Source organism: Lissotriton vulgaris, chromosome 3_1 (genome assembly GCF_964263255.1).
Source record: "Lissotriton vulgaris chromosome 3_1, aLisVul1.2, whole genome shotgun sequence".
Taxonomy (NCBI): Eukaryota; Metazoa; Chordata; class Amphibia; order Caudata; family Salamandridae; genus Lissotriton; species Lissotriton vulgaris.
Window position 1 is genome coordinate 1,539,148,429 of NC_141689.1, and position 26,662 is coordinate 1,539,175,090.

At 42.7% G+C, this 26,662-nt stretch overlaps 1 protein-coding gene across 1 annotated transcript in view; it reads left to right on the plus strand.

The window, feature by feature from the left end:
- The window catches only part of INTS12 (integrator complex subunit 12), a 123,800-nt gene that overhangs the window by 63,775 nt on the left and 33,363 nt on the right, over positions 1–26,662 (plus strand). Inside the window, exons 3-6 of the mRNA XM_086962036.1 lie at positions 5,603–5,755; positions 7,236–7,423; positions 17,662–17,821; positions 19,564–19,716. Of these exons, the coding sequence (XP_086818162.1) occupies positions 5,603–5,755; positions 7,236–7,423; positions 17,662–17,821; positions 19,564–19,716 (654 nt within the window). The remainder of the gene's footprint in view (positions 1–5,602; positions 5,756–7,235; positions 7,424–17,661; positions 17,822–19,563; positions 19,717–26,662) is intronic.

The following is a 26,662-nucleotide window of genomic DNA, read 5'->3' on the forward strand; positions in this document are numbered from 1 at the left end:
TATCTATTCTAAGGTAAGGAATCTATAACTAAAAGTTGCTTTCAGATGAACAAGTTACTTACCCTCAGTAACAATATATTTGTAAGAAACCAAGGTTAGTTATAGAACCCTTACCGCCCCATCCATCCTCCCCGTTCTGCAAACTGATTTCTAAGGTTAAGGACATCCTTTCAGGGCCCTAGTTTTGTGCACCAGTGGTCAGTGTCTTGCATGGTACAAAGTAATGTACAGAACTGATAGCCATGCGCGAGGGCGGCATCTAAGTAACTTCCGCATCGTCATCCCAGCAACCACGACGCCGACCACAAACGCGGATTCGACTGACGCCAACTACCGACGCGCAGCGTTACTGCTGACGAAAAACTTTCCGGATCCAGTCTGACGCCTGGGCAATATTCTTAAGTAAAGAATCTTGAAATAACCTATGTTTCTTACAGATATATCGTTACTGAAGGTAAGTAACTTGTTCTCTGGCACATTATAGAAAAAAGGGACCAAGGAAATGGGCTTGACATTTTCTGGTAGAGGTGGATCCAAATTAGGCTTTTTGAGAAGTCGCACAGCAGTGGCATGTTTCTATTTTGCAGATCTTTGGTTAAGTGTGAACAAGTTGCTAATCAGGTCACACAGTCTTAGTAAATATACCTCCATCCCATGGGCTAGAATCCAGGGTGGGGTTGGGGTCAGCTGGTGAACCTGATTTCACCTTGGTCAGGAGGGCCCGTAGCTCGTCTAAAGAGAGGGTGTTAAAACTGTAAAGCCCATCCTTGGTGTCAGCTGAATTAAACCAATCCCTCCCTATCAGCCCCTGCATCCTTTGAATACATCTGCCTCGACATTATTAGTGGGGGCAAACCGATTTGCTCTCTACACTGCATTTACCACCCACCCAGAGACAACCCCACCTTCTCCCAACAAATCATGGATCTGATCTCAACCAATTCAGGACGGCAGCTCACCCAAATATACCTTGGCGACTTCAACCTCCACTGGAACGATCGCAATGACGCAATGGTAAATAGTCTTAAAATTTTCCTCAATGCCCTTGACCTCACCCAAATATGCAACAGCCCGACCCATGAGAAAGGCTCTATCCTCGACCTTATCATCTCCAAAGAGGACTCTATCCAACTCGAGTCCATCCAACCATGTGACTGGTCAGATCATCATATTGTCACATTCTTCATCAATGTAAAAGTTAAATCTCACCCGGTTCAATCCTCCAAGCCCAAAGTCTGGAAAAGAGACCTGAAAAAACTCAACCCAAGCTCTCTGCCTCCTAACAGCTGCAATCTCCTACTCCCACCGACAAGCGTCAATGACGTTCAACCCCTGACTGACCACTACCTCAACACTATGACCTCAATAATTAATGAGGCTGCACCTATGCAGCTAAAAAGAGTCTCTACTAAAATTTCCAATCCATGGTACGACGGAAGTCTCAATGAGGATAGACGAGACATGCGAATGGCAGAACGCACCTGGAGATCAGCTCCCTCTGCACTGCACCTAAAAACCCTGAAGAAAAAGAGAAACGCCTATTTCAGGAAAATAAAACGCTCTAAACTAGACTTCTTCAGCCTCCAGCTCGACCAAGCGAAAAACCGTCCTAGAAAACTGTTTGAGCTAATCAGAACTCAATCCAAGGAACAACCCCAACCGCTCAACACTGTGCGCGAAGCTCCCTCCTGTGAAGACTTCTCCGCTTTCTTTATCCAAAAAACTGACCACATAAAGAGCGACCTCCTCATTGACGCTAGCCTCTACTCCAAACCCCACTGCACAGCACACATTGAACCAAAAAACAATGCTACATGGTCAACCTTTCGCACCTACTCTGAAGAAGAAATCGGCAAACTGCTCAGCACATTGAAACCATCCAATCACCTCACAGACCCCCTTCCTGCTAACGCTGTAAAAGACTTTACCCCTTTGCTTCTCCCACTCTGGACTAAAATTATCAACAGCTCTCTTCAACAAGGAACCATACCAGACTCCCTCAAAGTAGGACAAGCCACACCTTTACTAAAGAAACCTACAGCCGACCCCGCTGATTTGAACAATTACCGTCCCATCACTAATATCCCCACTCTTGCCAAACTGATGGAAAAATGCGCACAACTACAACTGACTAAACACATTGAACAGTTTGATCTCCTCAACCCTCATCAATCACGCTTCCGAGCGGGGCACAGCACAGAAACTGCTATGACTCACATAATTGACGACGCACTTGAAATGCTTGACCAAAACGACACCTGCCTCCTCATCCTTCTTGATCTCTCTTCAGCATTCGACATCGTTAAACATGAGAATTTACTTGAACTACTAAACACAAGAATGGGTTTATCTGGAACTGTTCTCAAGTGGTTCACTTCCTTTCTACACAACAGGTCGCAGAAATTCAAAATCAACAACATGATGTCCTCACCAATACCTGTAACGCTGGGCGTCCCCCAAGGATCCTCCCTATCCCCAACTCTGTTTAACCTAGTTATGGAACCTCTCACCACCTTGCTACAGGCATCCAATTTACACTTTCACATGTACGCCGATGACACCCAACTTTATCTCAAAATACAATCCCCCAAAGACATTTTGCTCCTGAACTCAACGATCAGAAGCACCCAGTCCTGGCTGGCCGATAACCATCTCAAACTCAATGCTCTGAAAACAGAGTTCCTTCTGATCTCACCTCCAGCGAAGGTCTCCACCACTCAAACTTGGCTTAAACACCTAACCGCACTCAATGTCCAGCCCACCATAGTGGACTCAGCAAAATCTTTAGGCATAACCCTCAACACCAATCTCAACATGCAGCAGCATATTAGCAAGGCAACTAAGGGAGCGAACTTCCAAATCAACACCTGAGGAAACTTAAACCTTTCCTTCCAGCCAAAGACTTCCAAACCGCAGTACAAGCACTCGTCATCCCTCGAATAGAATATGGCAGCGTCTCCCTCTGCGGACTCCCCCTAACTACTACCGCACCCCTAAGAGCTTCTCTAAACGCTGCAGCGAGACTCATCACTGGGTCAAAAAAGCACTCCCATATCTCCCCTGACTTGAAATCCCTGAACTGGCTGCCTTTTGAAGCCAGAATACATCTGAAAATTGCCTGCATGACTCACAAAGCGGTACACCTGAACTCTCCCGGCTACCTCACTCAGAAGCTGACAATCTCTGGTGGCGCTAGAAACACCAGAGGCGCAAACAATCTTCTGCCGAAACCTCGTAGATACCGGAAGGAAAAAACCTATAAACGCTCCTTCTCAGGAATGGCACCCAGGATCTGGAACTCACTCCCTCCCGAAACCAGGCTCATCTCCTCCACTACACTCTTTAAGAAAGAAGTAAAAGCTATCCTCATGGCAAAATACACCTGAACTATTATCTCGGACTCTTTAAAGAATTTGTATCGATCTGTACTACTTATTTGACCCCGTTGCTTATCTGTATTATTGATTTACATGATTGTACTGTTTGCTCTTTTGACCTACCTGTTTGACTATGCTCCCTCATGTACCCCTTCTGTGTAAAGCGCTCTGATATCTGCAAAGATCTTGTCCGCGCTATATAAAACTTTCAAAATAAATAAATAAATCTTCTAGGTACGGAATAACCCTAGCTGCCTCAGGAAACTTTCATATATTTTGGAGATTATATCAGAAAAGAAGTTGGTGATTGAGTTGCATCTCTCGACTAATGGGGCAATAAGAGCGGAAACACCCTCCAGGGAGGACAAAGATTTCACTATTGAGAAGAGCTCTAGCGAGGCATATTGAGCTGATTCATTCTTTTTTATCATAGTATTGGATACCATACCATTCCATTGGTTTTCCCACTAATCCTTCCCAAGTGGTATCTGTTGATTTAGAAAGTTTGGCGTAGGAAGAAAGTGTCTTGTGGGAACTTTCATCTGTTTTCGACCCCTTCCCATGGTCAAAAACCTTCCAATGTGCATAAGTTGTTACCTACCCTGCTGCCATGGCCTCCAAGGATATTCCTCTGAATTTCTTCAATCCCCACAGCAGTGCCGTTTCAGTCAAGGGACCCCTCCCTTTCATTAGCCTTCACTCCAGTTTCCATTTTCCGGACATTAAAATGCTAACTGGGATAGACCCTGAGAGCTTTTTATTGGGGAGTAAAATTGGCATTTAACTTCACTTTTGCCATGGAATTCTTTACGCTCTAATCATGGAGCTTTTGGCTTGAAGGATCAGAGCTAGAATGTCATAGGGTTTCAGTTGGACCCTGCCACTTGAAGGCTCAGCCTCTTTGCAGATGGATGCCCTGACCTGGCAAGACCCTTGTCAATCTCATGGATGAGACTGGCCATAGAGCACGCTGTTCAGGGTAAATCCTATAAAGCAATTTTGCCAGCAGTCATTTTGAAGGCTTGAGCTACCCCTAATGAGCAACTTCAATTTGTATAAATGGGAGCTTGCCTCATTTACCCGTAGTCCTCTGGCTTATTGTGTCTATACCATGTTTACAGCCCTGCTGGTGAAGTTATAGCGGGGGCTGAATCTGAGGAGAAACTTAACCCGATTAGGGAGCCTACATTCCATAATAATGAACATACTACCTGCTTTTCTTTTTATGCTTGATTATATGCATAAAAAGGCAAACCCAATGATGCAAAGAAGGCCATTTGCTGAATTGAGCAACACAGCTTCTTCAGCATGTCAGCATTTCTCTGCGGTAGGGTAGGACATACTTTCAGAAAATAAGGCATACTCTCCAATCCCCAAGTGGAAAGTGAGATTGCCTCATGGCATTCCAGATTTAGAAGAATGCCTCCATAAGGCAAGGAATCCTTGTTTTGATATTGAGAATGCATCACACTCCAATCTGCTACTCCAATCCCGCTTTTTGAAAATTTACATTACAAGTGCTCAGTGTGTCATTCTAGCAGAGATAATGCGGCATCACTGATGAGCAGGTCTCTCCTTTAGGCAGAATGACTACACCTCCCTAGTAGGTGGAAATTCCAACATCCATCCACTTATGATGATTATTTGAATACCACTGGAACATTAAATACTATGGAATTTTTCACTTGGATTAGGAAGAATAAGCCTAGAGAATTTGAGAAAATCTGGTGGGGATTTTGTTCACACACATCTTTATTCCCTCATCCCCTGAATTCTGCATTGTTCTAGAGGAATCGCCCTGATCATACCTCTTCGGCGTATCATACCTCTTCAGTGTAGCAGTCTGCTTTTCTTCTGTCTGCTGCCCGCTGAATCTGGTCTCCCTTTCATCAGTCATTCTGCATCATGTTTCCCCAAACCAATTAGAAATGTTACCAAAGCTCTGGTGTATAAATGTGTGCACCTGGTATTTTGCTACAGCTGGCAAAGATACATTCAAACAGTGTACTTATTTTGCTGCAGAGTGGTTCTGTGTGTATGACCGTGTTTTTTGAATAGCGAAATAAAGTAGAAGACTAAACCCTCAGGCTGGGATTCATTTATGTTTTTACATTTTGGACTTTAGTGCATCGTGCTTACAAGAGCAGAACCTGTCCTAAGACGCATGGAATGTCATTAAAAGCAAGATGTTTCATTGAGCAGATGTATTTTCTTTTGTTTCCTAGGATGTGGAACCGATGAAGATATCAATTAGCAAGGTTATTGCCAGTAAATCAGAACCTAAAGTTTCCTCTGTTATGCCCTCATCAAGCAGCATAGGCAAGCCAAGCACTACCGAGAAAGTAAAGAAAGAGGCAGAGAAGAGGTCTGCTGAAAAGGTAATTTCTCCCTGATATTTTCAGAGTTTTAAGCTTTTCGAGAAAATATATGCAATTCGGTGTGTCTTCTTTTAAATAGTAGATTAATCCTGCTCGTTGTTTTCAGGAGTTTTTACTCTTTTTATTTGGATTACCAGTGCAGCAGCTATCTTTGCCTGACCGGTAATGACTTGTGTGTATGAGTCTGCTAATCCTCCTTGGATAACTGATCTATCTAAATGCTGTGGCGAAGAGGTGTGTCCTCAAGAATTTCCTGGGTATGCAGCCTTTGTTCTGCCTAATTCCTGCCAAAGGACATTTGACCACCTGCAAAATGCACTACGTAAAACAAACAACAAGGCAGATGCAGGTGTTAAAATACCACAGCGGGTGGCAGGAGGGACCATGGGTATGGGGGTACCGCCAGTAAAGAAAAAGTAAGTGCACAGGAAGCCCTACCCCACCCCACTTCCTCCCTTTCTGCCGTAAAGGAAAGTAATCGCCACAGGGGCCATAAAAAAGGGCTGCACATGCTCTTCCACAGGAAGATGAAAGAGATGCAAAAAGAAGGTATGCGGGCAAAGAGGGGTAGGCGGAAACCCACCAAAATCACTGTGAGGCAAGCACTCCCATTAGAAAATGTTTACCACAGTGATATCGCCGCAACAGTCGCAGGTTCTAGGAGTACACATACTGTGCACAATTTACTTGAAGTCATTCCTTTTGCTGGAAAATCCGCATAAGCAAGGCACTGGAAATTCCTCCCATGTTATTCCAGCATTTTTTCATGAGTACATTTGCCATTTTCTTATGTTGGAATGGCTATGGAAAAGTTTGTGACTACTGACTGACTTGCAAGTTTGTAGGTGCTCTATGCATTGGCTTACCCTCCTGATTTTACTTTTTTGTCCACTAACCCTAAAATTACAATATTTGAAAATCTGCCTTACTGGTGGCTATTTCCATAATTGCAGCTGCATTTTATGAATCAGCATACCACTTATCCTGCTCTTTTTCAGATGCCTTTGTTTGTGTGCATTGGTTACAGTTGGGTATACACAAAACATTTCTATATTTAGCTCAAATTTTAAAAAAATAATCTTAAAACTATATACTGAATTGCCTTGTCTGGAACTGCAGCTGTGACAATATTGGAAAGCATTGAAAAAAAGCACAGTGCTCTACTTGGGCTTGGCCTTCCATGAAAGCTAAAAAAAGAGCGTACAAACTATGACTCCTTCCATTCAAATCTCTTTTACCCCTACCTATGAAGATCCAGGCCAGTCTTGAACCTCCAACATCTAGATTTGGGCAGATGCAGAATGAGGCTGAAATTGTCTGGATGGGTCTACTCCTAATGTTTTACGTTGCTTAATAAAATAACATTTTCCTTCACTTGTAATTTCAGTGTTGAGCGTCTGCAGCCAAACTATCATGAACGCTTGTTTTTTATTTATTGTATTAAGATGCTTTTTTCAATATTACATTTTTCGTTGACTAGATGAAAGTGGAAGTTACAGAGGCAGTTGAAGTTCAGAAAAAGCCCAGATTGGAGAAGCATGAAGCTCGTTCTTCCCCAATTACTGTCCAGACGAGCAAGGATTTGTCTCTTACTGATCTTTCCGGTCTTGATGAGACTAGTGCTGATGATTTTGCAATGGAGATGGGTTTAGCTTGTGTTGTTTGTCGGTAAGTGTCAAACTTTGGTACAAAAATACGTATTTCCTTTCCTGATGCTAATAGATGGACATAGAATTCAAAGAGTGAGGGAATGTAAGAAATAGGGTTTGAGGTAATTTCTCAAGCATCATGTAGCATAGGCTGTTGCCTCACCTTCCTTTCAAATTTAACTGTTTCATTGTGATTTTCCTAACCTTTTTGTGTGCAGTTATTCTTGTTGAGTTTTGTTTTCATTGGCCAATTCAGTCTCGAGTAAACATCATAGGTATGTATCTGAGGCATTTACTAAGTGCAAAACATCTCCCCACTCAGGAAGGTCTCTTGACGCTACTAGAGTCAGCAAGAGATGGATAAATGGGTAATAGGGCTTAAGCCCAAAAATCTTTCATATTTTTCCTCAAATAAGATTTTTGTCTTCTTGCTAAAGTGCAGGAGCTTGGCTTTCACTCTGAATGAGAAAGGGAGGGAATTCCAAAGTTTGGAACCCAAGAACCTAAAGGGTCGACAACCCCACCTCCATTCAGAAGTTGAAGCAAATAAATGTAAGAAGGCCAGTAGGTCTGTAATGCAACATAGTCGGCAAATCTGACAAGGCAGCCAGGGAGGCATGATTGTAGTTCTCTTACTCATGCAAGCACATTAAAGCAAATTATTGTGGAACACCTATCCAATGTAGATCCCTTATTTTTCTTGAGCTAGGGTCCCTTCTTTTGAGACAAAAAATAATACAAGCTACATATTTTTTTAATATACTGTAGCCTGGGACGCCAGGATAGAGCTGTAAAAATCTAGTCTAGTCATGTGTGACTGAAGGTACTTGAAATCAAGCTTTTGAAATAATTCATAAAGGGCATGATGCAGCACAATAAGCACATGAGATGAAAACAAGATTATGTAATCTATGATATCTGGGAATTTAGGGAAAAATTTCCTTGAACGTCATCCCTTCCAGTGTACAGCAAAGATCTTAATCTGATTTGGTTTTGTTTTTCAAATCTTACTTTAATAAGCTTTGTATAGAATTTTGTTTGCTTAATTAACTATTGGTATTTTTGAGAAAAAAACGTATTGAAAACTATTGTTTTGGTTTTCAGTAGCTATAAGAAAGCTAACTGTATGACGTATTGCTGTGGTTTATCCTGGCCCGAGATCTATTTATACGCATTCCACTAGTTCAACACATTTTGTTATGGTTTCCCAGGTTTCAGTATACCACCTTCAATCTCTTGTTCACATTTAGAGAAATTGGAATTGCTTCAGGTACATATCTGCCATATTTCCTATTCCTCACAGCAGCCTGTTTGCTGGAAAGAGTAGCTCTCCCTCACATGATTTATGTTAACAATTCAAAAAAGTAGAATAGCTCCACCTATATATGGGATCAAGGACACAGTTCAAATGTAAAATAGTTTTTTTGATAATAGTTTTGTAAGAAAACACGTTCTTGGAATTGTTTCAGAAAGGGCAAAAAACACTGACAGTGGCACCATGGCTATTACTGCACATAAAAAGAGTAACCTTGCTTCTGTTCCTTTAAAGATTCCCTAAATTGCTTCAGAAGAATAGGTTCTGCAGAGTTAGTTTCCTAGTTACATTATCCACTCAACGTTTGGATCCCTGAACACACAGCTTCCTAATATCTATGATTCAATTTGGCTGAAAATTGCATTTTTAAAGGAGCATTGTAGCTTAGCTTAACATCGTTGGGTGTCTGCTGTGAACTGATAATCTCTTTTATTTAAAGGTAGGGATTTTTCCTTTTTTCTTTCAGCGCAGAGTCTCTTTTAGCCTTCACTACTATCACTATGCCAGCTTTTTACAATGGTCTTCCTCTGGTAGAAAACGATCAAGATAAGACCAACACATAGTTTATTTGGTCTGTTAGGGGAGAGGAGTTGGCCTAACGGCTATGGCGGTCGACCTCGAATCTGGGAAACCGGGTTCGAACCTCGGCAATGGCGCTGAACATCCTGTGATTCTGGGCAAATCACTTCATCTCCCATTGCCTAACAAAAATGAATGTGTCCTCATGTAATGCAACTGGTGCTTTGTAAAGCGCTCTGATACCCGATACCTTCGAGTCAAGTTCATTCCATATAAAACGCTGTGTAAATAAAATTTAAGGTTGTGGTGTATTTCAAGAGAAGCTAAAATGCATGTTGAAATAGTGTGAGAGAGCTCCCTAGAGGACCGTGGGAAGCCTTTTTGGAATATGCCAAGAAGTTTATAATTTTGGCAAGAAAAACCTGGAAGTTCAGACCTCATGTAAACACATCATTTTAGGAGACTGATTATTACAATGAAATAATGTAAAAGAACATGGACAGAAAATGACCTTATTCAACACTGTACCTGCCCACACACTCCAACGTGCTTTATCTTGACTTTGTGATTGCTAAGACTGATCAAAGCCAAATCTATAATTTTCATGCTGTACATTGGTCATGAACTCTCATCATCCCATAAAGAAACAAAATCCCAAACCATTGACCAATATTCGAGCTATCAGGGCCATTGACCACAATCTGATTGAATACATATTTTACACTCTCTCTATTTAGGCAGTACCCTCTTTGCCAATCCCTCTGACATAGTCGCCATGAACATTAAAAAGATCACTGTCCTACTAAGAAAAGTGGCACCTGCTTAAACCAAATACAAACATATGAGACGACAGCATCTTGTTTCAACAAGGAGGTTAACAACAAAACAAATGCTCTCATGCACAGAAAGGACCTGAAAGAAAGCTCCTAAAGATGTGTCGTCTCGGCTTAGGAATTTCACCTCTGCTAAAAACCTACTAGAACAATTACAATCTGGTTTCAAGTTAGAACATAGTACTGAAATATGAATTTTAAAATGATCAAAGACACTTTCACAATCTTTGATGGAAACTGTTGCATGTTTTTGCTTCTTGGTCTCTCCACACCCTTCATTACAATTGACCATAACATTCTGCAAAGAATTCTAGTTGATAAGATGTTCTACAAAGACACAGTACTAAGGGCCATATCTACAAAACCTTTTTCGCGTTCGCAAATAGCCTGATTCACAAAATCAGGCTTTTTGCGACCTTAAAACGGTTTTGTAAACGTAAAAAAAAACAAATTGCGAATCGGTATTTGGAAGGGGCGTGTTTAGGACATCGCTGCCTAATACCACAGATATGTATGAATGTTTTGTGACCAAATTATGATAGCAAAACATTTTTTTACTGAGCCACATAGGAGGTGGTAATCATTCACACATGGGACAGGGTCCCTTCGGGAACTGTTCCCCTTAGTGAATATCGATACAAATACGTTTTTAAGAGCAGGCAGTGGCCCCATGGATCACTGCCTACTCTTGAAAAATTATACTTAAATGTTCCATTTTTTTCTTTTTGAACGCATCTCATTTTCCTTTAAGCAAAGAGCCACTTTGCTTAAAGGAAAATACATTTTAAAAAATACTTTATTAAACAGCAATCGCAGACATGGTCGTCTGCTGACCCTAGCAGGATACCATCTCTGTGATGACTGTAATTCCTAATAGGCCTCAAACTGCGACCTACCTCATTAATATTCATGACGTAAATCCATTTGCCATCCACTAGGAATCACTAAATGAAACTCAGTGTGTTTCATACATTGGGAATTGCAATTTCCGAATTGCGATTTGCAGAAAATCGCAATTAGGTAATTATTATTACTAAAATTTGTACATATGGCCCTACATTGTTTCAGAGCCTGCATGAGAAACAACTTCCAACATATTAAAGAAGGAAACTTCCTTTGCGTTTCTACAGCAGTGCCCTGTAGTTTACCACATACCTCCATTCTTGCTTCACTAGTCTTTAATCTTTATGTTGAACACCTTGAATTGATTTTCTCTGCCGGTATGCTAATGGTACTCAATTGTATCTCAAAGTTAAGACCATTCATTATAGCCATTCCCTTGCCACCTGTCCCTATTACATTAGTTTAAGGCAGGCCCAAATAAAACTCAAGCTCCGATCCCAAAAATTGAATTTCTCCTGCTCTCCCCAAATGTTCAAAAGAAGTCTCAGAGTAGAGAGAAACTCAATCATCCTGAAGATGATTACCATGACTAATTCGATTGGTTTCATTCTAGATAGATCTCTCAGCCTTTATTTGCACATTGGGAAAATCACCAAAAGTGGCAGATACCAATTAAAAACTACTTTGCAATGTCAAATCTTTCCTGTCCACCGAAACCTCTAAACTGCTGTGCACTTGCCAGTGATCTCATTTATTAAATATGGAATGCCCTCATTACTGAACCGCCTATGGTTTGCCTTACACCCCTCAAGAGCCTTCCACTCTGCTGGGAGACTAATCATAAACGCCAAAAAAGTTCACAGGATGTCCGCTTTTCTTTTTTCAATCAGCTGGCTTCTTTTAGAGAAGTGTCCAATCTACAAAAAAACGTCCTCACTTATGAAGCCTAAAGTCACTGTTCTAACCCTCACAGAAACTCCAGAGCAGGCTACAACAAAACTCTTGGAAGCAAAATTTGGCTATTCTTCAGGGCTCCACTTTTCAGGAAAATGACAATGATAAAAAGAACCTTTCTGGGACATGCACCGAAAATTTTGAATGCCCTACCACCCAACCTAAGATTTGCACTCTCGCTCAAGAGCTTTAAAACTAAACTAATCACTCACGTACTTTTCCATGTATAATTTCAATTCTGGTAGTATTATTGCAGAGATCCGCACTTGTTATTCTTGAGTCAAGATTGTGCTCGTTATTCAGAGCGATATTCCTATTATTTTGAAATTGACTGACTGACGTCAAATGTCTGTGCTACAGTTTCTGACACAGAGTAATCAAAACTTGTTACATCTTCAAAGCTCTCCTCCAAATACTTTTTTCATAGTTTTAGTATCTGGTCCGTAGTCAGAAATATACCTGATTGTGTTTCGTCTCAGATGGTTTACTGTACATACAGTATAATTCTTTGTAATGTTGTTTTTACCTTCACATGCAAAGCACACTAACACTTTTTGGGATCAAGAAGCGTCATATCAAAAACTGTAACTAAATGAGTAGATGGCCAAGAGACCCGCAATGGAAATTATTGTGAAGAAAGGGTGATTCTCTTTAAAAGGCAGAAATAAAAGTGAGATAAAAAAAAGACAAAAGAAAAAGTTGAGAAAGGAGCATGAGGCAAATTATGCAGTGGGAAAGTGAAGGGCAATGTGAGGGGTATGTGAAGAAAGATGAGGAAAGAAAATATGTTGGATGCAGGGTTGCAGGAGATGATGGAATAGGTGTTAGAGGTGAAAGCAGGTGAAGGTAGTAACTTTATTGGAAGAGGGACGAAAGAGTTTCGTACAGTTCAATAATTATCACTGTTTATAACCTTTTATCCCTGGTTATATAACCATGAAATCCTATCGTGAATAGTTTCTTTTGGTTCACGATTCTTTTAAATTCTTTGTGTACACGATACATGAATATAAAATTAATCTTAATACTATATGCGATTGCGCTCATTTAGCAATATTATTACATGCACCGTCCTTGCATCAAGGTTCTTATTATCTTATGCAAATAAACTTCTTACTATGCGTCCTGGTGTCTGATGAAGGAGCTGACAAGGACAATTCTCACATTTCTATAAGGAAACCGTTTTTAAAACCTTCTGTTTTAATCCTTAAGGGAGACTTTTTGAGTCTAGGGGACACTATGCTAGTCAGCTCAGCACCCTTTCAATGAACTTTGGACAAAAAAACACGATTGATGCGCTCACCATTGCTAACCCATGGAGAGGTTTGAGGGTATTAAAAGGTTTACATTTGAAGAATAGAATTAAAGCCAGGCTTTTATTTGTTCTTAATAAACTGCTCCTTATCGAATATCTCTTTACATTTGTTGTATATGCCTGTGCACTTGTAATAACTTGGGATGCATCAATGCCCCTCATGTTTTTTAGCTTGCTCTACCATTTTAGACCGAGGCCAGCCATCTGCAAATCTGCCTTTCTCCTGCTCTAATAGGAACAATCTAGCTCAAATTGCTAGGTCAGATCTCCTCCTAATGGAAACCATAGCAAGCCCAGACCATTTTCGGCTATTTAGGCCACTATAGTGAGTTATAGTAGCCTCATTTTTATGGCACAACAAGCACTTATTTTAAATATAGTAGCCTTGCATCTTGTATGGTCTAAATTAGCATTAAATAAAGACTTCTAAAATATAATATTGTGGTCCTCTTCGATTTCTTATAACCAATCTGGAAATTCCATGTATCTAATTTACCCTGAAGTCACTGGAAAGTCTGAGATTGTCTGCATGCTGGTTCATCCTTGTGAACTCCTGTCCACAGAGGGTTGATGACACCCAACAGTTTTACCAGCTACATTTGCCATGGGAAATCTAACCAGTGGGAGCAAGAAATCTTTTGACTTGCGTCAAGAGGGTGAGACAGCTTTTGAAAGGGATGAAATGTATTCACCTTTGTCCAAATAGGGACCCTTACTTCTAAGTCAGGAAACTGGGATTACACTCCTTAATAACCCCTGCTCACCCCCTTGGTAGCTTGGTACGAGCAGACAGGCTTATCTCAGAGGCAATGTGTTAAGCATTTGGGAATATACACAGTAATACAGTGGAAACACTACAGATGGACACAACACAGGTTTTTATAAAAATAAGTATTCTTTATATAGACTTAAACACAAGACCACAAACGACAAAAATCCACAATACTACACTTGATTACTTAAAAGATGATTAAAGTTACTTACTTAAAGTTGTTGAAAAATGAGACAAAGTTCTCAACAAAGTACCTGGAAGCGTAACGCAAAGTAAACAAAAGGCTCGCAAAAGGGGAGATGCGTTGGTTCCGTGATCCGGGTGAGATGATGCGTCGTGCCTCAATGCTTGCGCAGAGTAGGGGATGCGTCGTTATCCTTATCGGTGCGGAGGCAATACGGTGATTCTCGGCCTGCGGGCCCGTTGCGGTGCGCAAGAAGGCGCCTTGATGCGATGATCCGGTTGTGATGCGAGAAGATGGCGCCCTTGATGCGGCGATGCAATGACGATGCGTAGACGCCCTGGCAGCCTTGCGATGACTCTGTACTTTAGAGCCGCGACAGGCCCTGCGACACGCTTCTCCGGTGATGCGATGGCGACTCTCTCGATGGCGTCCCTCTTCTCCGGTGATGCCACATTAGGCAGCTTTGATGAACACATGCTTCCAGGGAGATGCGGCGAAGGCTCGCTTCTCCGGCGATGCGACTATTTCAGCTGCGGCGGCGACGCCCTTCCTCTCGATGCGTCGCGCTTCCAGCTCCCAGCGACACGCAAATGTCTAGAGTTGAGAATTCCCAGCAAGGAAATTCAGAGGGGAGCTGGAGATGAAGTCTTTTGTCCCGAGACTTCAGCAGGAGGCAAGCACAGTTCAAGCTCTTGGAGAATATTCTGTAGATGAAAGTCTTTAAAAAGTTCCTTCCCCTTTCCTTGGCAATGAAGCAACCACTGCAGGCCAACCCAGCAAACCGCACACTGGCAGAGGGGCAGTCAAACTCCTGCAGCTTCCTTGGTTTTTCTCCTTGGCAAAATATTTCTTGTTCCAGATGTGATCTAAAGTCTTGGGACTGGGTCCCAATATTTATAGCCCACAATCCTTTGTTCTCTGAAGGCAGAGCCAAACCAGTTCCTGAGCACTTTGTTTACATGACCCTCCTCTTCTTTTCACTGTGCAGGGCAGATACATCAGCTGCCCCACAGGAGGTGAAGCCAGCACAGGGGAGGGAAGATGCAGCTCTGAAGCACTTTGTTGACATGATTTCTTCTCTCCTTTCACAGTGCAGGGCAGAGACATCAGACAAGCTACAGGAGGTGGAGCCAGCATTGTAGAGGGAAGGCCCAGCCATATTCAGGTCCCAGGTGCAACTCCTACATCCCATCTGGATGCAGATCTCGCTATTCACCACTGGGCTGCCCCAACCTGTCTCCTGGAATCCCCCAGCCCTGTCACTCACAAACCCAGACAAGGAATACACAACCTAGCAGAGGCAGGCCTGGAAAGTTAGGCAAGAAAATACCTACTTTCTAAAAGTGGTATTTTCAAACACAGAATATTAAAACTAACTTTACAAAATGATGTATTTTATTATTCTGAGTTCAGGCATACTAAATTCGAATTTCTACCATGTTCCCTGAGTCAGTTAGGATTATAAGAATGTAATAATCTAACTGCCCATTCTAGCTTACGGAGAACAGGTAGCCTTCAATAGTGAAAAACGAAAATGGCTGTAATTCACTATTGGGACATGCTACACACATCGGAGCATGTCCTACCTTATACTTAAAATGCACCCTGCCCTTGGGCCTACCATAGGGGTGTCTAATATGAAGCAAAGGGAAGGTTTAGGGACTGGCAAGTGGGTGCACTTGGCCAAGTCGACATGGCAGTGATAGACTGCCCATAGGCCTTGCAAAGGCAGGCCTGAGCCACACTTTACAAGCTGCTTCTGTGGGTGGCACAACCAGTGCTGCAAGCCCACCAGCAGCATTTGATTTACAAGCCCTCGGGGACACATGGTGCACTGTACTAGGGGCTGACAGGTAAATCAAATAACTTAATCATGGAATCACCAATTAGTACATCAATTTAACATAGGGAGCACTTGCACCGTGGCCTGAATAGCAGTGGCAGAGTGCCCAAAGCATATAACCAGCAAAAACTTATCACAACAGAGGAGGCAATCTGTCAAAATGGAAGGGAGACTCACGCCAATGATGCCAGGTCTAACACTGCTCAAACGGATGAGGGAGAAGGAATATGTACATTTAAAAAAGGCAAATCGATTGGGGTGAGGTTTAGTGTTGGACCTAAGAAGTGAAGAGCAAGTGGGAGGGATAGGATCGAGGAATTTATAGAGCATCCCAGTGAGCATAGTTACCCAACACTTATACTGCTCCATGGACTTGTGTTCTACACAATTGATAAAGAACGTTTGAAGGTGCCTGCGGTATTTCATCAGATATGGCTCGGATCTGGTTGCAGACTCCTTCCCCTAGGATTGTGAGTGTTATAAACACACATCTGAGGATTTGGGATTTAATCATTTTTTAGCTGATCTGCGTGTTGCCTGAGGTACTTTTTACTGGTGATAAACCTTCCTCTTGCTGGAGGGCTCTGTGCACAAAGTAGGCTTAAATATGCAAGCAGTATTAGTTCAGTTAGTTAGCACCCTTGCTGCAGCCTTCTGAACTCTTCTTAATCTGTTAATTTGTTTATGTATAGAAGGTAGGAGGTGTCACTATAATGCAAAGCAAACAAATAGTGGTTTGTTCCAAAGTCACTATCCTCTTCCAAACATTTTTTAATCCTTCCCAGTAGAAGGCTGTCCATTTCATAATTATTCGCAACCAGATTAACATGGCTTTCCACTAAAAAAAGTGACCTACACGTTCATTCTATACTATTAGAATGTGCTACTGCCGATCAAGAATTAAACAAAGTTTTTTTCAAAATGTATGGTATGAGATGATACTCTGATTTAACAGGAGATTTAATTGTAATTATAATTTTTCATAAATTAAATGTGCCACCATTCCTTTGTTTGCAGTTACCTGATTATTAGGCAGGCTTAATAATTCAGTGATAGAATACCATACAGCAGGATTAGCTACAAAGGAACTTTTTTAACTTTTTCTTTTTTTATTTGAGGATTAATCGGTGATGCAGGAGATTAATGTATGGTTGATGAAATGGAAGTAGTGTGTGCGGTGATAAATTAAGAATCAAAAAGTTTGGGAGATAAGTCTGGGAAAATAGATTTTATCATCACAAGAGAATTATGAGAAACCAAGGTGCTGTGATTCGTCAGATGTAAAATAGTTCCAGGTGCGTGGCTTGGTCAGTAAGATTGGGGGATGTGAGCTGCAGATTGTGCGTGTGTGTATGTAAAATTTCCGCTGAAATTTGAAAGACACCTTGCCATACCTGATTGAACACACCTTACTTAACGGCTTATCGTAAAATACATTTATTGGGGGGTGCAGCACCCCAAACACACCCCTGAATCTACCCCCCTGAATTGTTTTCTGTGAGGGTGTGATAAGCCCTACCAGCCCACTTGTTGGCAAATAGAAATCTTCTTTAGTTTTTCCTATGGTTTATCCTTGTTGTTTGCAATGTTATGGAAAGTAATTGATTTCAAACCCATTTATAGAGATGAAAGAGACATATTTTTAATTTTGTTATTTTTGATCATTTTCATCCCCTTAGGCAAATGACTGTGCTGTCAGGCAATCAGCTAGTAGAATGCCAGGAGTGTCACAATCTTTACCATCAGGACTGCCACAAGCCCCAGGTGACGGATAAGGATGTGAATGACCCGCGTCTTGTTTGGTATTGCGCCCGATGCACACGACAAATGAAGAGAATGGTAAGAATGAATTGCTTTTTGTGACTAGCAGCCTACCGGCTATATTTTTGCTGTGATAAAATATCTTGTGCCTCTGTTTTCTTGCAGAGTATTGTCGGTCTGTTAAGAAATCCGTTTTTGCTGGTCGATTTCAGTGCCCTAGAAGCCTATTCTGCTTCCTTACCTCTTTCTTTATTCCACCACTGCATGTTCGGTTTGCATCAATTCAGATGCCTGTTTTGTGTATAATTCTCTTAATTGGTAATTACTGATCTGTGCTATTATCGCATTGAAGTTCAGTTTTGTCAAACACGTCGCAGTCTTTATCGTTAATACCCATCTTACTTAAGACCATCCATTATTGTGAAATTCTGTTGGCTTTGTCCGGTTTTCAATTACAGTGCTGTCCAGGCATGGCCTTGGGACAGTCACCTTGCTGCATAGGTTCTTCTGCCTAGTTTCAGTTCCTTTGCCCACAATAGCCTATTTTGTGCAAAACCATTTTCTCAGCCTTTCGCCTTCTCACCATAGGCACACATTTTCCAATTGTGATTCAAAGGGATATTTATTAGTTTACAGCTATTTTGTTCAGTGATTTGTTTTGGGGCTCTCAGCTAGTGTTGCCAAATATCCTTTAACACTAATGCCACAGAATGATCACTTTTAGAAAGAGTGTCTTATTTGATAGGATTTCCATAATAAGCCTAATGTATATTTTGAGTACTTTCTGGCACATGCATCAAGATATGATTTTGCGATTCCTTAATTGCGTTTATTAAGGTATCTTAAGTAAGGAATTACAAAAGCCTAGCATGAAGGAATCGCTAAAAAAAACATTCCTTAATTGTGACTCGCAAATTGCGACTCGCAATTAAGGTATGGCTTCCCATTCATTCCTATGGTCCTACAGGCCCATAGGAATGAATTGGAATTGCAAGCGCAATTTGCGCGTACGAAATAGGTACTTGCAAATTGCGCTTGCAATTTCAAGGGTGCCAAAAGGACACCCTGTTGCACCCCTGAGATTGTAATGTGCACCCATGTTGCACACACACATGCCCCAAGGGCATGTGTTATGTGTAACATGTAAACGTTTTTACAAATTACCGACCACTTCTTTTTTTCGGTAATTTGCGACACCTAATTGCGAAATCTCTATTTAAAATTGCTTCTAGCATTGCATTTAAGGAATCACAATTTGCAATTCCTTAAATGCAATCGCAATTTAGGGAATCTCAATAAATTGCAATTACCTAAATTGCGAGTCCCTCAAACGTTCATGAATTGCAAAAGGCCATTTTGCGATTGCAAATGGCCTTTTTTTGTGAATCGCACTGTTTGCCATCGCAAAATGGTTTGATGCATGTGCCCCTTTGTCTAGTAATCTGTATGAGTTTGACACCGCTGCAAACTGAATGGTGGAGATTTTGTCTGCTTACTCTGCAATCTATCTATTAAATGAACTATCTGTGCCAGGAACTGAACAGTTGCTTTTCCGCCTGTATCTGGCTGTAAATCAGACCCACTTCGGGGTTGAGGGGAGAAGAAGAGCAGAAGCTGATTAGTTTGGAGAGAATTTGTAAAACAGAGGGCCAGGCATTGGCCAGTTGTGTATGAATCCAGCTTGGCACTGGATGTCTCCCAGAAGACCAAATGTCCAAGTCACTGCACAGCATGGAATGTGGCATAGACATTATACAAGACAGTGTTCAGGCATATATTCAAAGTGCTGTTACTTATATTGCAATGTTGAATGTTTGCAGGCTCAAAAAAATCAGAAACCATCACAGAAACCAGCCCCTTCTGTAGTTTCTACGGCCCCTATAGTAAAGGATCCTTTGGTCAAGAAACCAGAATTGAAGCCAAAACAGGAATCTGCAAGTACCTTTCTAGCATTCAAGAGGACAGAAGTCAAGGTAATGTTTGCAAAAATATTATGTTAATTTGAGTTGCATCGCCCTATGCCACAAGCAAGAGCTTGCACCTGTTTTATTCACTTGCTATTGTGATATTGTTGTTAATCCATTGATATGTACTTCTCAATCATGTTTTGTACCTGGTGCAGAACTAGAATCTCTGAATAATGTATTTTGCTTATTGTTTGAAAACTATATTTATTGGTTTTAATTTTCTTGTAATACAATAACACTATTGGATAATGAAACCAGTAACAAGTAAAAAACGCGACCAAATATCATCACTGAGCTCCAAAAGTTTGCTTTTTAGCAATAACCATAGTGTTAAGTTTTACCATGGAACCCTCGTCACAAAGAAAAGCTATCTAACACCTCCTTGTATCTGGTACTTTAAGTGCTACATTTTTGTGCTGTCACTGTAAAGTTTTTCTCTGCAAACAATTTTTAGTATCTCACTGGGGTCTGCTCACCCCGGATTCCTAACTGCATTAGGTTGGTTCAGAATCCCTAACACCTTTGGCAATCCAGTCCCATTCTGCGCCCCAGAAAGCTTGAACCATTGGTCATTTCCATGTCTCATAACTAAAAAAAATCGCTCTTGCCCACTGTTCCTGCAGCCAAATCTACAAGGTATTTCTGCCCACCATAATACTTGCATCCTACTGTAATACATGCTATAAGTAACATTTACTGGACCAGTCTAACACAGGACATTTACTGCTTCACTTGGGTTTATAAGAAGCTCTTCCACTTGGAATGTTCTAAAGCACCCACATATTTTAAACACATCATCATAATTCGCATCTCTTTGCACAATGTGTTTGCTTTCTGTCTGTCATCTACACGTAACAGTTTTGTATTTCAATGTACAGCTCCTATATTCCAAGGAGTAATCTCTGCAACACACTGCGCTGCCACGTAGGAACAGCTCTGGTTCAAATTCACTCTAGTCCAAGAGCAATGGCCTGAGAATTTGAAATACTCTCCAGTGGAGTTGCGCTGTGTCTTATCTTTCTGAAAAGACAATACATCCCTACTCTTAAACACGGTTTGACAAGAAATTCTAGGCAAACTTTCTGTCGGGCAGACATCGCCAACCTAAGTGGTTGCAGCAACATTCGAGACCAGAGGACCTTAGCCATTGTTTGCAGTACCTCAGTTGCCTCTGGTATGAACCGAACCCAATTTCCAACTTTCTTTGGAAGCCTCTCTCTCTCATCATAAGTGTAGTGTCTTTACTACACTTTACTAAGCACTTATAAGGACCACTAAAGCAAAGTTTCTGCTGACCATCTCTTCGGGCACCAAGCCTACCCCAGGAAATTCAGCCCAGAGTTAGGATAAACTCCAGTTTGTGGCATATAGAAGTATCTTCAGTTTGCCCAAACGTACACAATGATCTGTGCTACGCCTTAATTTTGTCTGACAGGACAGGAATTTGAATGCAAGGCAACTTTTGTTAAATATTAATACTCCATCATCAACACAAAAACAGGCACCTTAAAGGCCCTGCTGCAGAGGATTTTTTTTTAAATAGACAAACAAAGGTCTTTGGACTTAAACACTACAATTAAGGATTTTGGCCGGAGACTCCCCAGCACCACCACCACAACCCATTTCCTCTTCCTGGGGCTTTCTTGTAGCAAGTAAAATGGATGATCTCCTAATGGTACTTAGCAGTAGTGATGTTTTGGCCCGGGACACCCTCGGCTGTCTGTCCTATATCCCTGTACTTTCCCTTTAAACCTGAAGGATAAGGTAATAATTTCCACCATTCTATAATCTCCTTTAAGAGTGATCACAGTGCACTAGACCCCTTATCAGTTGAGAACAACTTAAGACCTCTTTCCTCTCTTTTATCAAGGTGAAATTACTTCCATTACTCATTGATATCAGCAGCAGCAATATATATTGCTTTGCGATTCACACATAAGACATTCCTACTGAGAACCAACAAATAAAATATTTGGTGGTAATGATTGCAAGCTAAAGGTATTTCGTCAGGTTAGGAATTTAGCTGAGCTTAAAAAGGACACCACCATTAACTATACTCTTGTATGGTTGCATTCTCCATGTTGCAATATATATCGATCTGTAAGGGAACCTGTTGTTTGAGCTGGACGTCTTAGTGAACTTTTAGACTTCTCTCAAATGTCAGGGCGTGATTTAGACTGTAGAAAACCTAAAAACATTTAAACAGGCATTTGCAATGCAATAGATCTCGCATTACTGTAAGTTCGAGCTATTGGCATTGCTAATTATAATGCAACGGCAATAGCTCAAACTTTCAGTAATGCGAGAGCTATTGCATTGCAAATGTGTTTTTTTTCTATTTATTTATTTTTTAAGCAATCTCAGCACCCGGTTAAAAATTTTAAAACTAAAGCGGGGCGTGTCGCCATTGTAAGAAAAGTAAAGAAATAGAAATAGGGCAGGCAGGAGAAAGTGATTTAACAAAATAGTGCTCTGAGGCTGTGAGTAAAACATCTAGAGTAACAACACATGTAACCGGGGTAGTTCTCATGAGAGGCTACAACGAGAGAAAAGGCAGTACTAAGGAAAGACTACTTAGCCTATTGACCATTGGGACTTAGTCACTCACCACCAAAGTGCAGTCTGGGAGACAATCTGGTGATCTGGCAACCAACATAACAAAGCAGGATTCTCCAGCTTTTGTGGCCCTTGTGCTGGAACTGAAAGTCAGCTAACTGACTCATGGAGTCTCTGCTTCTGTCTCGACCATGGGGGACAAATTCTCCAAGAGCAGGACACCACAGGCACAGTCCTCTCTTTGCTAGCCCAAGGAGCAGCAGGTGCAGTTCAGCTTCAATAGAGCCTCTCTTTACCAGGTTCATGGTCTGCAGGGCAGTCATTCTTCAGTCCTCTTCTCCAGTACAGTCAAAGTCTGGAAGCCAGGGGGTGCCTCCTGCATGTCCAAGAAGTGCCCTCGGGGGATGTTGTGGTCGATGGCCAATGTGCTACTTGACTCCCGTCTGCCTGATGACAACTTCCTGTGAAGTGTGGCATCTAGTGATCCCAAACTGCTCTATTCTGCCATCTCCCAGGATGGCTGAACCCCTCTCTCAATGTGTGGACCTTGTAGCCCACCCAAGAGGTGTGGCTACCTGAGGGCTACACAACCACGGAAAAAACATTTTGACCAGAGACTTCCCTCTTTGTCCCCAATTCCCTACTTTCTACCTAAACAAAGTAGCAGCCCCTCTTCATGTGTGCTCGCCGTTTACCCTTCAAAGGCGCCTTCCTCTTTGAAGCTTGCCTTTTGGGCTCACATCTGGTGTGGCTTTTTTCCTGCCAGTAGGAGATAACGCCTCCTCCCAGGGCTGGCCCTTTGTAGGCTTTCCGGGGAGTCATTCACAATCCTCCCCAGGTGTCCTGAAGGCTGCTGGAGGAGAGTCCTTTGTTTGCAGCTGTCAACGTGCACTAGAAAACCTTAGGCAACAAAGTGGCAACTTACTAAAATTGCACTTTATCCACCAGTGATGTTAAATTCGATTTAGCTGTTAAATTTGATTTAATGCACTGCTTCTTTTGATAGCGTGAAGTACCAACTCTAGTGGTTCCATTCGGAAGTTAGAAGGACTGAGCTCTCAGCCTGTAACTGCACTCTCCAATGGGGCTACTAGGATTTAAACAGTAAAACATTACAATGTTGATTTTTACTGTTAGGCCCTTAAAACCATGTAACTACAGGGCCATCCTTTTAATATATAGCACCCTGCCCTTGGGGCTTAGCAGGTCTGTTTTAGGGGTGACTAAAAAATATTAGAGGGCCGTGGCCTAGACTGCAAGCTTGGCAAACATGCTCCTGTTAGCTCCCGTCCCATGTCCCTACAATATCGGATTCCTTGGTGCTGGCATACCTTGAAGGAGTGGCATGGTGCTCCTGTCACCCCGAAGGCTTTGGAGAGTAGCCGGGGAGACGACACGGAGGGGGCAGAAATGAGCAGCAAAGGGTGACGTCCACGGGCGCAAGACTAAGTTGGCGGCCTACGTAGACTAGCTTGGCGACCGGACAGCCCCGAGAGCTGCTCCTTATTGGGAGGCCTCTGAAGGTCAGTGCGGCTATCTCCTCTGCGACCCTGACACATAATAATACTGGGCTGGCTGGCGAAGTGCACGACTTAAGCGCCGTTGATGCGGGATTTGGTTCCCTGCCGCCCCCCCCCCCCCCCCCCCCCCAGCCGGTGGAGGCCTATCGGGAGCAGTGCAGCACTACATACATCCTCATGGCTGGTAAACACCGCAATGCTCATACTGGGAGGAGGAGGGGGAGGACTATATTTATTTATTTTATTTATTTTCAGAGTTTTATATAGCGCGAACAAGATCTTCGCAGATATCAGAGCGCTTTACATAGACGGGTACATGAGGGAACAAAGTCAAATAGGTAAATCAATAGTTCACACAGTACAGAAGGGTACATGAGGGAACAAAGTCAAATAAGTAAATCAGTAGATCATACAGTACAAATAATACAAATGGGTGACTGCAAAGCCAATCAAGTGGGTGATAAGACAACTCGTACAAATAAGTAAAGGGGTCAAGCAAGTAATACAGATCATTGCAGGGTGTTAATAGGGTTCGAGATAGTAGTTCAAGTGTATTTAGCCATGAGGATAGCTTTTACTTCTTTTTTGAAGAGTGTAGTGGAGGAGATAAGCCTGGTTTCGGGAGGGAGTGAGTTCCAAATCCTAGGCGCCATTCCTGAGAAAGAGCGCTTGTATGTTTTTTCCTTCCGGAATCTTCGAGGTTTCAGCAGAAGATTGTTTGCGCCTCTCGTGTTTCTGATTCCCCCAGACATTGTCAATTTCTGAGCAAGGTAGCCGGGTGAGTTTAGGTGTACCGCCTTGTGTGTCATGCAGGCGATTTTCAGATGTATTCTGGCTTCAAACGGCAACCAATTCAGGGATTTCAAGTCCGGGGTAATGTGGGAGTGCTTTTTTGACCCAGTGATGAGTCTCGCTGCAGCATTTAGAGACGCTTTTAGTGGTGCGGTTGTAGTTAGTGGGAGTCCGCAGAGGGCGGTACTGCCGTATTCAATTCGTGGGATGACTAGTGCTTGCACCGCAGTTTGGAAGTCTTTGGCTGGGAGGTAGGGTTTAAGTTTCCTCAGAGTATTGATCTGGAAGTTCGCTCCCTTTGTTGCTTTGCTGATATGTTGCTGCATGTTGAGATTGGTGTCGAGTGTTATGCCTAAAGATTTTGCTGAGTCCACGATGGTGGGTTGGACATTGAGTGCGGTTAGGAGTTTAAGCCAATGTTGAGTGGTGGATATCTTCGCTGGAGGTGAGATCAGAAGGAACTCTGTTTTCAGGGCATTGAGTTTGAGGTGATTGTCGGCAAGCCAGGATTGGGTGCATCTGATCGTTGAGTTCAGGAGCAGGATGTCATTGGGTGATTGTAGTTTGAGGTAAAGTTGGGTGTCATCGGCATACATGTGAAAGTGTACATTGGATGCTTGTAGCAAGGTGGTGAGAGGTTCCATGACTAGGTTGAACAAAGTTGGGGATAGAGAGGATCCTTGGGGGACGCCTAGCGTTACAGGTACTGGCGTGGACATCAGGTTGTTGCTCTTGAATATAGCCTGCCGGAGTGTTTCTATGGGAGCATATTAGGCTCCACCAGCTCTCTAATCCCCTCATGTAAGCCCCATTACAGGGTCCTCTTGTAGCACTGTAGCTCGCCCAGGAGGTGAGAGAGGAGTGGGTGTCAGCCAGGTGTCATGCGGAGGACATGTGATGGGGTCTAGGGGCGTGAGGTGGATAGCGGCTGCGTTCAGCATGCTCAGCTGATCTCGGACTGAGCAAGCAGGTCGGCTCCCCTTCCCACTGCTTCATGTGAGAACAGGTGTAGACGTGATTGGTCTTAGAAGCCAGTGCGGTCCCTGGCACAGTGCCACTTAGGGATTGGCGTACACTTTGCCCAACGGGGGGACAACAACTCCAGCGAGATGGTCCGGGATAAGTCCACCCAGGCCCAGCCTAAAATGGACAAATATGCACTGCCCAACTGGAAATATAAAAGGGCCCGCAGGAGGTAGCCAAGGCTTGGCGACCCCGCTACAGGGAAACAACTCAGCTGTGTTCCTACAGACCATTCAGGACTTTAAGAGGGTGCTGTAAACTAAAATTTTAGAATTGTGTGTAGAAGTTGCCCTATGGCACCAGGATGTTCTTCAAACAGTTGATTGTGTAACCGAGGCTGAAGGCAGGATCTTGGAGTTGGAAGACACAGTACGCAATTGTCTGCAGAGGTGTCTCGTCTGTTGTACGATTCCAAGATACTATAAGACCAGGCGGAAGATGCTGAGAACAGAGCCCGATGGAATAGCCTCCTCCTTATAGGGTTTCTGGAAGTGGCAGAGGGGACGGCCCCGGGGACTTTGGATCCGATCCTTGATGGGGCAGAACACTGCAAATGCAACAAGCACTGGCGTTGCCAATAGGTCTCGCAGTAGGAAAGTTGGAGCTATTACAATTGCAAATAACAATGCCTTTTATTTTTGTTTTCATTTTAAAAACATAAAGGGCTTTGTCATCTACAAAACCAATAGCTCCAACTTTCCTACTGCGAGACCTATTGTGCACTGCACAGTGGGTGAAAGTGGCACTGCGTGTGTGTGAGTGGCTTTGAGTGAGTTGCGTTGCGTGGGTGAGTGGCGTTGCATGTGTGATTGTTGTTGCGTGGGTGAGTGGCGTTGCGTGGGTGAGTGGCGTTGCGTGTGTGAGTTGCGTTCCGTGGGTGAGTGGCATTGCATGGGTGAGAGTGGCATTGCATGGGTGAGAGTGGCGTTGCGTGTGTGAGAGTGGGCTTGCGTGGGTGTGAGTGGCGTTGTGTGTCTGAAAGTGGTGCTGTGTGGGTAAAAGTGGCACTGCATGGGTGTGAGTGGATTTGCGTTTGTGAGTGGATTTGCGTGTGTGAGTGG